Source organism: Eleginops maclovinus, chromosome 15 (genome assembly GCF_036324505.1).
Source record: "Eleginops maclovinus isolate JMC-PN-2008 ecotype Puerto Natales chromosome 15, JC_Emac_rtc_rv5, whole genome shotgun sequence".
NCBI lineage: Eukaryota > Metazoa > Chordata > Actinopteri > Perciformes > Eleginopidae > Eleginops > Eleginops maclovinus.
The window spans coordinates 8,250,102-8,265,196 of NC_086363.1; the positions used below are offsets into that span (position 1 = coordinate 8,250,102).

Here is a 15,095-nt window from a genome sequence, read left to right on the forward strand (position 1 = left end):
ATAAACATATTCAGTTTGCAGACAAATTACTGATAAACTGCATTAAGGTAAAACCATAAAAATAGCAGGGATAGATTAAACGATTGCCCTTGTTCCCTTGCTGAGAACCAATCACTTCTTATAAATCACATATTTGAGCAATTAGGAAAACTAAAGAAATATGATAATTAAGGAAAGGAATTCACTTGATGAATACGTCACACTCACCCAGCAACCAGTACATATTTCCCATCAGGCTGTTTGTGGAGGCGGTCTAACAGGGAGAGACGGACCTTAGCTTTGCTCCTCCCATAGGCTTCAAGCTCTTCTGGCAGCAAACCAATCTCCTCAGCCAGCTGGTCCACTGGCTTGGGAGTCTGAGCTCTGGAGATCTCTATATCACTGACAAACAAAGGAAGCATTCAGATTTATTTACATTTTAAGCTTAGTGTATGTCTCTAAGGTGCAACTTAAAGAAGAGTATGACATGAAAAAGGATCCTTTGTCCAGATAGATGTGGTTACATTCCTCAGATAGTAGACTATACCTTGGTACAGGGGTCAGGGGCTGCAGTTTGAGGCTGTGTAGATGCCAGGGTTGGTACTGCTGCTCCTGCACCCACCGACTGCAACTACGCACCACATTCTAGTCAACAAAAAGGAGACACAGAGGGGTAGACAGACAGGAAGTTAAAGAAGAATAAAGACAGGATTGAGTAGGTAAAATGGGTAAGAAACAAAGAGACGCACCTGTGTTCTGTAGGCAGCTGTGAGGTATCCTATCCCACTCTCAGCTGCATGTTCATCTAAAACAGAATGTCAATACTTAACTTTTTTGGGCTGACATTTAAATTAAACGTCATACTAAATTATCATGACCAACGCAATATATTCAACAGTACCTGTCTCCAGGGTGGGCTCACAGCGGATGAGAGCAGCGCCCGGTTTAACCCAGGTGGGTGGGACATCTATATTCCCTGCTCCGAACAGAACCACAGCATCAGCTTGCATCACCTAGGAAATATGGAGGAAGGCAATTAGATATGAGCAATTTCAAAGAGAGGAGAGTGAAAAATGAATATTGTATATTGTAGAGTTTGGACAATTGAAGAGTCTTATATGTGTATGTCAGGCATTATCCATTTTAAGACAACAGAAACCTAAAAGTGTGACTGATCATATTAAAAAAGGATTTCAAATAGCAAAACAGTGATGTCTATAACTGATCCTGTTTAGTAGCTTTGCATTTAATAAAGCAGAGACTGACTCCATGTGGTCGGCCACTAAAACTGCAGATAATGTAGCTGCTGCCACTGAAAACATATTTGGAACATCAGAAGGCTTTTCATGTATTAAGCCACTGCCTTACCAGAGCATTTTTTAAGCCAATAACACTATTGAAAGAACACACTCAAAACTAAAAATGTCAGACGAAGACGAACACACACACACACACACACACACACACACACACACACACACACACACACACACACACACACACACACACACACACACACACACACACACACACACACACACACACACACACACACACACACACACACACACACACACACACACACACACACACACACACACACACACACACACACACACACACACACACACACACACACACACACACACACACACACACACACACACACACACACACACACACACACCTGTCTCTGTAGGTTAGTGGAGCTCCAATGACTCTTGAGAGCTAACATTCCACTTCGTTCAATCAGGCACTGCAGGGACACCCCAAGGGGTCCTTCTCCTCCAACCAGCAGCACAGTTTTCATTTCCAAAGAAGAATCTGCAGAAATGTTTTGACGCAACATTAGGACATAACCTTCTTTAATCACTAAGTGCCTGCACATAAGCTACTAAACTGTGAAACTTGATCCACATTTCCTTTATATAGAAGTGTTACAGTCAGATGCAGACACAATTCTTCACTTTCAACAATTCTGTGTTCCAAAACAATTTCACATCGCTCGTTTTTGTATCAGGGACTCTCAGAATAAGAATGACCCCTGAACGTTGACCCATACATTCTGAACCCCAGGGTAAATCTTAACTTGGTCCCAATCTCAGCAGTTATTCTGGTCAATGAGCATTCTTCGTTGTGATCAAATTGTAAAATATTTTTAGTGTCCTAAAGTTTCAGATGCCCATATAATTCCTCAAAATCCATTGTAATAACATCGGGTATTTTAGCTTAATGTTCTTCCTGGCGTTAGGACATTTTCACTCACCTACTTCAGCAAAAAACAGTTCATAGACAATCTGAGTCCCATTTCTTAAACGTGTGCTCATTTTGATCATGTTTTACAAAAAAAGAATAAAACCTTTGTTTAATCCCTCATTTTTATATTTAAAATAGGGTTTTCCAAAGCTGTGGTTTGCTTGATAATCATATACACATTGAACGTTCCGCAACATACAATAATTAGTATTAAGTGATAAGATTACGTGGGTATTAACTATATCTAATTTATTAATTCCTCCCAGGTTAATCTACTATTTTCACCCTATTAAAGACACATTTGGGATAGTCCTTTTTCACAGAAGAAATGTTGACTTCCCAGTATAAAAAAAGTACAGATGGAAATAATGAAACTAATGATGACTGAATTCCATTGAGCTGTTTTGATTTCAGGTTCCTGTATTGGGCAAGCTAGCTAACTGTCACTCTTACTGGAACATTTAAACAGAATAGAATCATCACTAGTGTTATTAGAAAAACCTATACTTTTCCTGCTGTGAAAAGGGACATTGTAAACACAGCTGCATCGAATCAAATGAGCGACAAGCAGGATCTAATGTGCTTGTTGCTCATTTTTGAGAGTTTGAGTGCTGTCACTGTAGCTAACTGCACTCAAACTCTCTCTTTCCTTTTATTAACTACACCTGCATTTTGCATGCATTGACTACTAAGGAAATGTATATACCATGTTTTTCCAGCAGATCCAGCACAGCACTTGCTATGGGCGGCACAAAGCCTTTGCTCAGGTCTCCTCTCACCAGACGGCCAATGTTCATATCGGATATCCTATAAGAAAAGAAACGGACATAAATATAATATCTAAATAAGTACAATCCTCTTGTCTCTGGAGGCTAGTCACTTTTTTTGACAAGTGAAATGGATGATATTTTCAAGTATATTCAGTAAATTGGATACATCCGAGTCAAATGTCAGTTAACTATAAACCTATAAAACACTGGAGAGTAAAATATTAAACAAACTAACTTCTTGAGTTGAAAATATCAAAACAGTTTCTCACAGGACAACCTAACTTATTTCACAAACGTGCTTTTACTAATAAGGCCATGGTCGAACAAGTTCACTCACATTTTCGATAATTAAAAAGGGTGCCTTACACATTTTCTAAATTGCTTGCCTGCTGAAGTCACACTTTCTGCATTTAGAGTTAGAGAGTCTTAATACTGTGCAGCCCTTTCTGATTTAGTGTACCATGTGAGTAAATGCATTTATCTCTGAAGGGACAGAGAAACACGCAAAGCTGATACCAGGTTGACTACAACATCAATTTGTCTAATGCAGACATTAAATAACATGTCAGGTAATTTTCAAGAGGGAATACAAACAATCATAAATCAACACAGTTAAGTAACCTTTAGCAGCGTGTGCTATTTAGAAGAGATATGCTCTTCACTGTTATGTCTCTCTCAGCAATTCAAAATGCTGTGATCCTATTTGGTAAGTGCAGTATTTACCCATCTACATCCTTCTCAGGTTTGAGTGTGTTCAACACTCGACTGGTGAGGGAAGCAGGGGGGAGGTGGAGGTAGACTCCGTGCACCCTGGGGTCTTCATTCAGCTTCAATACCTCCTCAACAATCTACACGCATTCACACAAAGCGAAAACACCACAAAACAATAAAACAACATTTGTTGAGAAACAAGTCAAATTTGCAAATGGAACAGTACGACTACTTTCTGTAGTGTTTTAAAAAAGGCCTTCACACCTCAAAGGTAAAGTATTTTAAACCAAATGATAATAATGTCAAATTTGATCTGAAAAAGAAGTGATTCCAAACATGAGAAGAAGTGAATCAGTAGATTCAACATCAAATTTAAGGTTAGTGCTTTTGACTCAGCATACAAAATGATAGTGATTTCTGAGGGAGAAAAGAGTGTGAGAGAGGGGGAGATATTTAAAAAAACAGAGGAAAGTATGGCAGAGGATCAGTGAATCAGTAGAGCCCTTTAGGCCTGGAATTGGTATATAAATCCATCCTCTCCCAGTTGAAACCTTCAAGCTATTCACAGAAATGTATCGTATATGCCTCAAGCATTGACTAAAACCTGGTTAAAGAGAGTAAAACTTAGAGGCTGCAAATACTATGAAGTGATAATATAAATGAAAACAGAACGCCGAAGATTGACGAAGTCTATTAGGAAATCTAGGATTAGTCTTGCGACAACATCAAAGTTTGTGTTTGGCACTGATTACCTTGACGCGCTTCACACAACCACCATGATCACATGCATCACAGACAAACATCCAGCTAAATCAAGCACTGACTTGCTAAATAATGAGGGGGTAGGAAGACTTTTTTTCTAGTTTTAGGCATGTAGGGGAATTAACCTAATGTGTGTCAGCTTTACTTACATCATCTTCACTGCACTCCTTTGCCAGACAAATCTGGGTGATGTTTAATCCAATCTGTGGGCAAAAAGACAAGGACAGGTTGAGCGCTTGAATAAGTATTTCTATGTTGATTTGTTAAAAAGAGAAATTTGGTAAAATTCCTGAAGAGTAACATCAAGAGAAGACTTTACCCTTACTGCCATTTTCTTATTGATCTCCAACCAGATGTCATCTTCACCTGCCTTTGAGGTGAAATTAGTACAATGAGTAAAACACACACATTCCTGATAACACAGGCATCTTCAATGGCTTCAGTAAAAACATGCCAACCTTAGGTCAAAGGTAAATTTAGACAGAGCTATCAACCACACAACAAAACTCCAAAGCCAATCTGCTTTAGACTAGATAATATTTAAAGGCAACATCCCACAAAACTATAACTTGTACATGTCCTAACGCAGTCTTTCATTCTGGCAAATACAAAGTCAACATATTACTTGTTTTTTGTTACAATACCTGTACAATGGCTAAAAAGGGTTGAATTGCTAGGTTTCTTCTCTGCAGGGCCAACATTGCCTCCTTGGTACTCTGAACCACTACCCTGTTAAAGAAAATGTGCTTGTTAGCAATCTACATTCATCCGTTAAGGACACACACAGGATGGTAAGATTAACTCAATCCCACATATTAGTTCAAAGATACTTTTTGTGTAAGATTTGGGGAAAGGTACCCTAAACAGAAAAGTGTAGCTACTGTTTGTGGGCTAACTGGGGGAATAATGAAACAGAGTGAATTATTCCTCATTCGCTCTCCCTATCATCAAAAATAAAACAATAATCCTCCCAGTGAAACCCCTATAAACTTACCTGGATCCACATTTTTAATATACCAACAACTTTGAGTTCAAGTGGACAAAAACGGTTTGATACAAGATAAAATATAAACAGTAACTCAAATAAAAAACATTAGAAAGAGTGTGGTGTGGCTATATTAGCTACAGTTGAAGGAAAACAACATCCAATGAGAACAAAACAAAAGGAACCATTGAAATATATCTGTCATATAATACATTAATAAAGCCACTTAAGTTGCCTCCATTGGCTACCTTACTACACGTGATAAGGTGTGAGTCAATGTGAACAGTTAACCCACTGACCTACATGTTTTCAAAACGTTAACCAAGTCCCAATACATGTACTGTTAAATACAAAATCATGTAGTAGTAAAATACATATGTTATCACCATCAAGTAGGATACACATCGCGTGAAAAACTATGCAAACAAGCAGTGGTGATGTTGTAAATCAAACGTTACAGTAAAAGCCTTCAGCTCGACGTATTTCTTAACCCATAGGAAGCTAGTTAGGTTTAGTGCTTGTGAAAACAGTCACATTTGGGCCTCGTGTGTTTTTTGTCATCAACGCCGGCGGTACCGGAAGTACATCACTTAGTCAAAACACTTCAATTACTTAGTTTAGGTTAAAAGCAAGAAATATAACAGTAATATACTTATTTGTGGTCCCTTATTACACTGTAAACATTACTTCCTCACCTCAAGGAACTGTCGAATTCAAACCCATCATCGTTTTGGGAAAGTTTCCCGAAGTTGACGGATAGTTTGGGGTTGGTTCCCCCGCTGCTGGTAGCGCTTGCTGTCCGGAGGATCAGCCGGCTGGTTGCAGGACCAACCGGGGTGTATCCCCGCGACAAGTCGCTTACCCTGCTTCCAGAACGGGCTGGGTGTATCCGAAGGCTGCCACACGCACTACGAATAATAGACAACTTCATGGCAAGTCTTTTTTTGTCGTGGCGTTTAAATTTTGCTGTCTGTGTGTCTTGCAGTGGTCGGCGAAGAATTCAAGCTCCAGGAGCAACAAAAAAAAGTTGAATCTGCAACAGGGTCCTGATGGAGGCACGCTGTCTTCAGGGAGAGTGGGATTGTTTAAACTCGGCATGCTTTAACAAGCCACTGCTGAACAGCCCACACAAGTGACGCACTCATGGTGACTAACACAAGAACACAATCATTCAGCACAGTTTTAAGGATTTCATAATTTCGCCATTGCAGTGTCAGTGTGGAACTATGTTAACTGAATGTTGAGAGCTATGGCTGAGATTTTGCCCACCGTTCTCGTTGATTTTCTAGCTGTTTTAAAAAATACAGATACGTTGTGTATTCAAATATAGTAGGTGTCCATCTCTTTTTTCTCACAAGTTCTACAATGTAATAATTTTCAAAGTAAACCACATAACGTAAAGTATTTGTCTTCCCTATCGCAACGTTATTATTAAAGATAGCGAGCAGACTGTTTTGGCATGGGGTCTGTATTTTGCCACTAACTGAGCTTTCACATTTCCGATAAACACTTGAAAGCAGCATCCTCTGATGGTGTCGTTACCACCGCGCGCGTTCACGTGGTATATTTACATAGAGAGACTGGGGAAGTCAGTTCAGGCCACATGGGTTTATATACTATGATACAGTATACATTTATTGAAGACTATACTCAGTAAACAACAGGATGACCAATATACTTGGAATACATATGATTGAAGTTCAACTAATATTTAAATACAAATAAAATAAACAATATTAAATACAAATAAAACAAATATTTAAGTTATTCCACACTCCCATTAAGCATTTTTGTTGGGGTAAAGCAATAATGCACTACTTCTTGCTGCAATGTGTATGTCTTTACATAACTTCACAGCCCAATAAACACACACAAACTCTCACACACATTAGTTGCTCCCTTGTGGAAGTGATATGGGCGTGGCTGAAGAAGTCTTGACATCAATTCACCTCAAATCGGTAGGCTTGCACCACCGTTACCGGCAGTTGATGTTAACGTTGTCATAAATCTTTGTCAAAGACACGTTTTGGGTTTGCTTAAGATTTTCAAACAATTCCGATTTAATAGAACAAGAGGCCTACACTATGCAATTGCCACTTCTCTGGCTCATACACACCAGCTGCTCTTTCTCCACCCAATTGACTCTGCTGACATGCAGCGTCACTGCAAAGGCCAAACTGATCGTAACCGACCGGTCTTCATTCCTGAAGTCACATCATTACAGGCGCATGGCGTGGCGCAATCCATCCCTCAACAAAATCACAGTTGAATACCAGTTCTGGCTCCATAGACTGCAGCTGTAGGGCTCTTTGTTCCTGTTCACAGCCCTGAGCAGTCGACTTCCCAACTGTAGGATGTTGTTGTGGCACCACGGCCACCTTACATTAAAAGACAAACTTTGATATCTGCGTGGACATAGGAGCACATCAGGTAATGATTTTTTTTTTTTTTTTTTTTGCCGTATTCAACGTAATTGAGAAAAATGTAGTCCAGAAATAAGGCGAAATTGAAGGAAATGTTGCGTTTTATACATGTTGTGTGTTGTCGTCTATCACGTAATGTGCCTGAGATACATGGGTTGATAGCTACTTGGAAGAAAAATAAGTCATGGCTTAATGTTAACATCATTTTGTTAAAATGAGACACTGCTTGTCAATATTAAGTGTTCATACATTTGATGACTTTATCCATTAGATTTGATCATGTTTAAGGGCTTTTCTGAAATTGGTTGAAGATATCCAAAAGATCAGCTAAGAGTTCCTGAAGTTTGAGAAGTGTTGGTCAAGAAGCCTTTTAGACTTCCTTGTACTGATGTCCCAGCTGTTGTCTTTTTTTGTTTTCATGGGAAATATTGTATCTTATTATTATTGCTCAAACATGAGAGCCAGGGTACAAGGGTAGACCTATATCAGCTGATTCTGATTGCTCAGTAAGATTAGAAGTCCAAATTAATGTCTGGATAAAAGAGTCAGACACATCACAAGTTAAAAGAACTAGTTTGGTGAGGAGCACCACCTTTGACTATTCTTAGGAGAACCTGTTAGGCCGGTGCTAGGTGCGTGATGACAGAAGGCAGAAGGGAAGGCTTCTTAACAGTCATGCCAGATTAAATGAGAATGGGTGTGTTTGAACTTGCAAATGTTTTTTGTTTGGATTCTAAATGTTATCTGTGTTGCTTTTTTGTATTTATTTTTATCAAGACATCTATGGTGAACACATTCTGATGGCTGTTGTTGTTTCCTCTTCACCAATGTGTGTTTTAGAAGAGCAAAGATAACCAGTAACCTTTACTTGTTTTCCAGCCCAACCATGAGGGACAGACTGAGCAAACTGCAGGAAATTTCCAGCGAACCCGTGGAGCATATGGAGATGGAGATGGAGTACGCGGAGTCCACTGTCTCCGAGTCCTTCAGTAACGTGGACCTGGAGGAGGAGTTGACGCATGAGGCTGTGGTGTTTGACAACAGCCCCGCTCTGGATGAGGTCTTTTCCCAGTCGCAGGACATCCATAGAGAGGTCCAGCTCATCCGACTGGATATCAAAAGGCTTCGCGAGCATAACTCCCGCATGGTCGGTGGGGTCACCACCATGAGCACTATCAAAAGGGACTCAAACGCTATTGGTGCTGACATAAAGTCTCGAGCTGAGGAGGTGCTGGCACGCCTGCAGGTCATGGAAGGCAAGGCACAAAAGCTTGATGAAGAATATGGCTCACATTCTGCTGTAACACGAATTGCAAGAACCCAGTATGCTAGCCTCAGCAATGGTTTCCGCGACACCATGTTTGACTATAATGAGGCTGAGATGAGCCATCGAGACAACTGTAAAGCCCAGATCCAGAGGCAAATGGAGATAGTGGGACGCGAAGTGTCAGGAGAGGAGCTGGAGGAGATGATAGAGAAAGGTCAGTTGAACATCTTTAATGACAACATTATGGCTGAAGGTAAAACGGCTCGATCAGCTCTGTCACAGATTGAGAAACGCCACCAAGAGTTGATTGACCTGGAGTCGCGTATCCAAGGCATCCATGATATTTTCCTGGACATTGCCCTGCTGGTGGAGGAGCAGGGCCCCATGTTGAACGCCATCCAAACGAACGTGCAGAAGACGGACGAAGGCATACAGGAGGCCCTCGTTAAACTCGGCAGGGCAAAACGTCATGACAAAAACAACCCCTTTAGAAAGATGTTTTGCAGCTGTTTCCCATGCGTTGACTAATGACTGTAAAGTACAAACAGGGGTAGAGTGATTTGCGAAATTAAAATGCTATCTAGACAAGGAAAAGTTGGGAATTTCAAGAACGTTTTCTGTATGTTTCAACTGTACAAACTTCATATTGTCATAAAGTCTTTATTGTTATTGCCTGTAGATTTAAAGATAATAATACAAACCAGGATTCAAAATAAAGGTCTGATGAAGGTTAAAACTATTGTGTCTATATTGAGAGGCAAGGGTAAAATATTTAAATATTGTATTTAAGTGATCCCTTGATGTCTGTAATGTTTGATATCTCAAATCCAAATTCATTACCCCATGATGCAGGTCGGATAGAGACATCGAGCAACTAGTATTTGAAAATATTGTTCATGTTTTAATGTCTGCTGATTCCACATGTCAGGGATGTAATCACATAGAAGAATGCAATGACTGCAATATGTAAGTTCATGTAAACTAATTGTTTCTGAGATGATATTTTCTCATGTCTGATGAAGCCTTTTAGCTCATTAAATGTGTCACTTCATCTCAATTCCTTGGACTTACGGCTGAAAGAAGTTGTATAGGTTATTGATTTTTGATGAAATTGTTCATATATTCTGCATTCTTCTCTATATATAAATTATAAAAATATTGGGTCAATAGAAACCAGCCATTTTGTGTTGCATGTTGTCCACATTGCATAACACTTATCCCCATCTCCCATTATTCTCATATCTTTACTGTACCTGGATCTGTTACATTACACTGCTATTTTATGATTGTAAGTACAGTATGATAATACCTTTCTTTTATGGTGTCATATATTACATAAATAGTTATATTAAAGATGTCTGTGAGTCTGGCTTTATTCTTGTTTAAACATTCATTTTACATCAACATAACATAATGAACTGTTGAGATAGGTAGATAGATAATAACTGCTAAAAGAGTTTGGTCGCAACAGCCATGACAAATTTAACCAGTTGCATTAGGAAGTGTAATTTACTAAGTAAAATAATGCCACACAGTAAGACTTCACTTACATAAAAGTGCTAAAAATGAACGGCTAAATGTTCTCAAAGTATTTGATTAAAAGTACTTGTTGGAAAGAATATTCACTTTGGAAGAATTATAACATATGTATTATGTTACTGGAATATTATCATTAATCATTTAACACGTAAGCAGCACTTTAATGTTACAAGCTAGAGTTGCAGCATATTCGCTGTGGGATAGTTTAATTTATATTACAGGATCATATTTTAATAGTTCATCAAATGGTTTGTTTGTTTGTTTGTTTGTTTGTTTAATCTAAATCTGTAAATTACTGTTACTGTAGTAAAAAGCACTACCTGTCTCTCCAGATTTAGTAGAAACATACAATTGAAATACCATATCTCAAGTCAATGTACCTGAAAATTGCACTAAAGTTCAGTACTTGATTAAATGTACTTAGTTTCCACCACTGTAATTATAAACGCTAGCATGTTCAAGGTTCACAAATCAGGCCTGAGCCTTTTAAATCATCCAGGGCCAGACACACAGACACGTACACAGACACGTACACACACACACACACACACACACACACACACACACACACACACACACACACACACACACACACACACACACACACACACACACACACACACACACACACACACACACACACACACACACACACACACACACACACACACACACACACACACACAGGTGTAATCACTTTACAAACTTATGGCAGCTAGCACTGCATTAGCCCAGTGGTGCACATCAGTTATTTAGGTATAATTCCTCAGATTTCCTCAATAACCTTTTCATGAACACACTGAATGTTGTCGAAGCACTATTTTCTTCCTGAAGTAAAAAGTAAATGGACCAAGTAGAAAAATGCATCTACATTCAAGGAAGTATTGTGTGTTGCAGTAGGAATGCCCATGTTGGTCACCTGAAGAGGGGCGTCAGTCATGGAGAGGCTGAACACAAAGCAACCAGCCAACTTCCTTTATCAGAATAAGATACATTGCTCTGGCAACCAGGAACAAATAAATCAGCAAAATACACTTAGAAGGATTTTCCTTGCTTCCTGATTTTGTGGGAGCCACTCACAAGAGGTAAGACAGTTTTAATTTACAGCATTTGGGGGTTTTATGTGTATAGCAGACCATCTGGTAACCAGTAGATTAACTGGACATAAATAGTGCAGAACGATGGGGCTAATTTAATGAACATAAAGAAGACAGTATATCATAAATAATTGTTTCACACATGGTGACAATTGTGAATTTATATTCGATATGTCTGACATGAGGAAAATAGATTTTCTTCGGTCTATTAAGAGAATGAGACTGTATGATATAAAATATATTAAAGCAAGAACCACACATTTTAATGGTTTAGCAACATTTAATTTACAAAAAATAAATTACTAGAGAACTTCTAAAAAATCGTCTAACTATGTGTCCCCACTTTCAATGGAAATATCTACTTTTCAACAAGACAGTGCCTTCCTTGTTCCTGGTTTAAAGAAATCCTTTGAGCTGTCACTGCTGTCATTGTTGTAAAAGTAGAACATACTGCAGAGAAACTGACCCAATATTGTTGCAGAAGTTATATATAACCCTAACAGGTTAGCTCTGTATGTGGTTTAGTTTCCCTGGGTAAATGAAATGTGAACCTATTCATGTTGTCATCAGGTTACGCAATATTAAATGTCAATTATTACATTTTCACATCATCTGAATTGAAGGTTATACCAAAACGAGTATGCCTAAAACCCAACATGTCGAACCTGAAACACAGGTTTCAGTACACACCTTGATACTATGAAAATCAACATATTCCCTAAATAAATAAAATGCATTTCACAATAAAGAAAAACAAAAATTACAATAGCCAAGAGATAGTCTAGATAAGATAGACAATAAGATAAGATAAGATTTATCTTTATTAAATGAAATGATTAAATATTACCAAAAAATGCAGTCAAGCCACATTTTGAACTGAATTGACAGGAAATAAAGACATTTATAAATGTTTAACCATGTGATTGATCATTAGACCTATGGTTAGCAATCCTTTCTAATGGAATTGTATTTTAAACACAAAAGTACACCAGAACCAAAGCTAGACTCTTGTAAGACACTTCAAATAAAAGCATCACCTAAATGTAATGTAGACATGAAATGAGCACAATTACCAACATCTGTTTTGCATGGGTCTCTCAGGCAGGATGCGGGACATGCTGGAGAGGCTGCAAACCATCAGTGAGGGGCAAGACGACGACGAGTCAGACTGCTACGAACCTGAGTATGATGTAGACAAGGTGACTCTGTCTCAAGAGGCAGTGGTGTTTGAGAATTCCTCTGACATTGACAACATCCTGGGGGAGGCCCACTTAATAAGAAAGGACATTTCACTGCTCCAGTCAGAGATACAGCGTCTGAGCACACACAATGAACGCTTTGGCACCTCTGTGCGGCGTCTAACCTTGCTCAAAAAGGACTCTGAATCCATCGCTAGGGGTATCCAGCAACGTGGGGAGGACCTTTATTGCCACCTTCAGGCTCTAGGTAAGAAGAGCGGCCAACTGGATGAGAAAAAAGGTCCCAATGCAACTGTGAGTCGCATTGCCCGAGCTCAGTATGACACACTGACCCGTGCCTTCCATGATGCCATAAGTGATTATAATAAGGCAGAAGAGATGCAGAGGCACACATGTCGGGGGAGGATCCAGAGGCAGGCCTCTATAATGGGAACTGAAATCACTGATGACCAGCTGGACGTGATGGTGGAAAAAGGTGGTGAGGGATGGGCTGAGCTGTCCCAGAGCCTGGAGACCAAAGATGCACGCTCGTCCCGCTGGGCAATGTGTGAGATCAAAGGCCAACACAAGGAGCTGGTAGAGCTGGAGGTCCGGCTGAAGGAGGTCCATTCACTGTTCCTGCAAATGGCCATGCTGATGGAGGAGCAGGGATCCATGCTTAATAACATTGAGGCAAATGTGTGTTGCACTCAGGAATACGTTGACAAAATCAACGTTAACATAAAGACGGCCATAAAGTACAAGAGGAAGAATCCTTTTCAGCAATGTTGTCCCTGTCTACCCTGTTGGAGACACAACCAAACTCTTTAGGGCTTATTTTTACATTGGCCAACTAAGATGTTATTGATCATTTAAAAGTTAAATAAACATTTGCCTGGGTAAGAGGTGATGGACGGTTGAAAAAATATGTTTGTACATTTTAAAAGGATGTCATTTAAATTTGAAAGGAAATGTTTAAGCAGCTCACTGACACAAAATAAATACTGTTGTAATAAATCAAAAGTTTGTTGTCCTTGGAAGAAAATCAACAGTAAGTTGGGTTACGAGGTTAAGAAGTGCAATTGGTTTTAGAAATGTTGAAGAATTGGATTCTTGTGTGATGTGTTGTATTAAGGGTGGAGAGCAATAAAATGTGTCTGAAAACATACATTAAATAATCAGGTATGAAACAATTTGAAATGCTATAGATGAAGTTTGGCTCCAATGCTAATTTGACGTGGTAGGGCATGAGAGACAGCATGGGGGAAAAAAGGTATGCAACAAATACCTTAAAGAGAAGAAACATTGAGTTCACATGGAGATGTTAAACACCAGAAATGGCACTATACAGTAAAAAAAAAAGAAGAGAAAATTAAACCATATGGCTCTTCCAGTTTATTCTTTACATCAGCTTAGCTGTTTTTTATTTTTATTATTATTTATTTTAGATTGGAGAAAAAAATGTGAGTTTTATTTGAGCCCATGGCATAACTTTAACTATTTTTAAATGTTTTGTGATATTTGTTAATTTAGTTATATCTCAAACTGTAAGCTCATAAAAAAAGGCAAATTATGCAAACAAATGATTTGTTTAGGAGTGAATCAGTTCAGTCATGCACTTATCCTATTTCTTTGTGAAAAAACAACCATCCATGACAATCTGCAACTCTTTCAAAGTCCAATTTAATGTGCTAGGGGCAAAACGCTCTTAGCATTTGTTCTTGGTGTGTTCTGTACTATATTGAATAATAGGACCATGTTTGTATTGCAGCCATTTGATTAAAACGAATATGAAACATAATACACACAGGGCTATCAGCTGAGATAATAAAGGTTCTAAAATTGGATGTTGTAAAAAGAATGTAGAATTGATTAAAAAGTATAATGTTTTCCTCTTAAATTGCAGCGGAGAGAAGGCGGAGTCTGAGAATAGTGAGTATTATTACGATTTACGTTGTTTTAGCTTGAGTTGGTGACACGAAACCTTTCAGAAGTTAGTCTTACTAGGAGCACACAAACCCAAATTATGCGGTAGAATGTGTTCTATACATCAGTGTTTTAGTTTCAACGTATGACATGAGCACGTTTGCTCCAGTATGCTATTCCTAAAGTTAGCTGCAGCTAGCTG

At 38.8% G+C, this 15,095-nt stretch overlaps 3 protein-coding genes across 3 annotated transcripts in view; 2 read left to right on the plus strand and 1 right to left on the minus strand.

The window, feature by feature from the left end:
* mthfd1l (methylenetetrahydrofolate dehydrogenase (NADP+ dependent) 1 like) overlaps positions 1–6,545 on the minus strand; it is a 32,145-nt gene extending 25,600 nt beyond the window's left edge. The window contains exons 1-11 of the mRNA XM_063902677.1: positions 6,159–6,545; positions 5,123–5,207; positions 4,798–4,848; positions 4,628–4,681; positions 3,729–3,853; positions 2,942–3,042; positions 1,667–1,803; positions 881–992; positions 729–784; positions 527–624; positions 208–381 (exon numbers count right to left, since the gene is read on the minus strand). Of these exons, the coding sequence (XP_063758747.1) occupies positions 208–381; positions 527–624; positions 729–784; positions 881–992; positions 1,667–1,803; positions 2,942–3,042; positions 3,729–3,853; positions 4,628–4,681; positions 4,798–4,848; positions 5,123–5,207; positions 6,159–6,394 (1,229 nt within the window). The 5' untranslated portion in view covers positions 6,395–6,545. The remainder of the gene's footprint in view (positions 1–207; positions 382–526; positions 625–728; positions 785–880; positions 993–1,666; positions 1,804–2,941; positions 3,043–3,728; positions 3,854–4,627; positions 4,682–4,797; positions 4,849–5,122; positions 5,208–6,158) is intronic.
* A 901-nt stretch (positions 6,546–7,446) lies between these two features.
* stx11b.1 (syntaxin 11b, tandem duplicate 1) lies at positions 7,447–10,510 on the plus strand. The gene is made up of 2 exons (XM_063902842.1): positions 7,447–7,893; positions 8,766–10,510. The coding sequence occupies exon 2, from the start codon at positions 8,773–8,775 to the stop codon at positions 9,679–9,681; it is 909 nt and encodes a 302-aa protein (XP_063758912.1). The 5' UTR covers positions 7,447–7,893; positions 8,766–8,772; the 3' UTR covers positions 9,682–10,510.
* Positions 10,511–11,426: 916 nt separating this feature from the next.
* Positions 11,427–13,990, plus strand: LOC134877077 (syntaxin-11-like). Its single transcript, XM_063902435.1, has 2 exons — positions 11,427–11,777; positions 12,891–13,990. Exon 2 carries the CDS (start codon positions 12,896–12,898, stop codon positions 13,796–13,798), a length of 903 nt encoding a protein of 300 aa, XP_063758505.1. The 5' UTR covers positions 11,427–11,777; positions 12,891–12,895; the 3' UTR covers positions 13,799–13,990.
* The last annotated feature ends 1,105 nt before the right edge of the window (positions 13,991–15,095 follow it).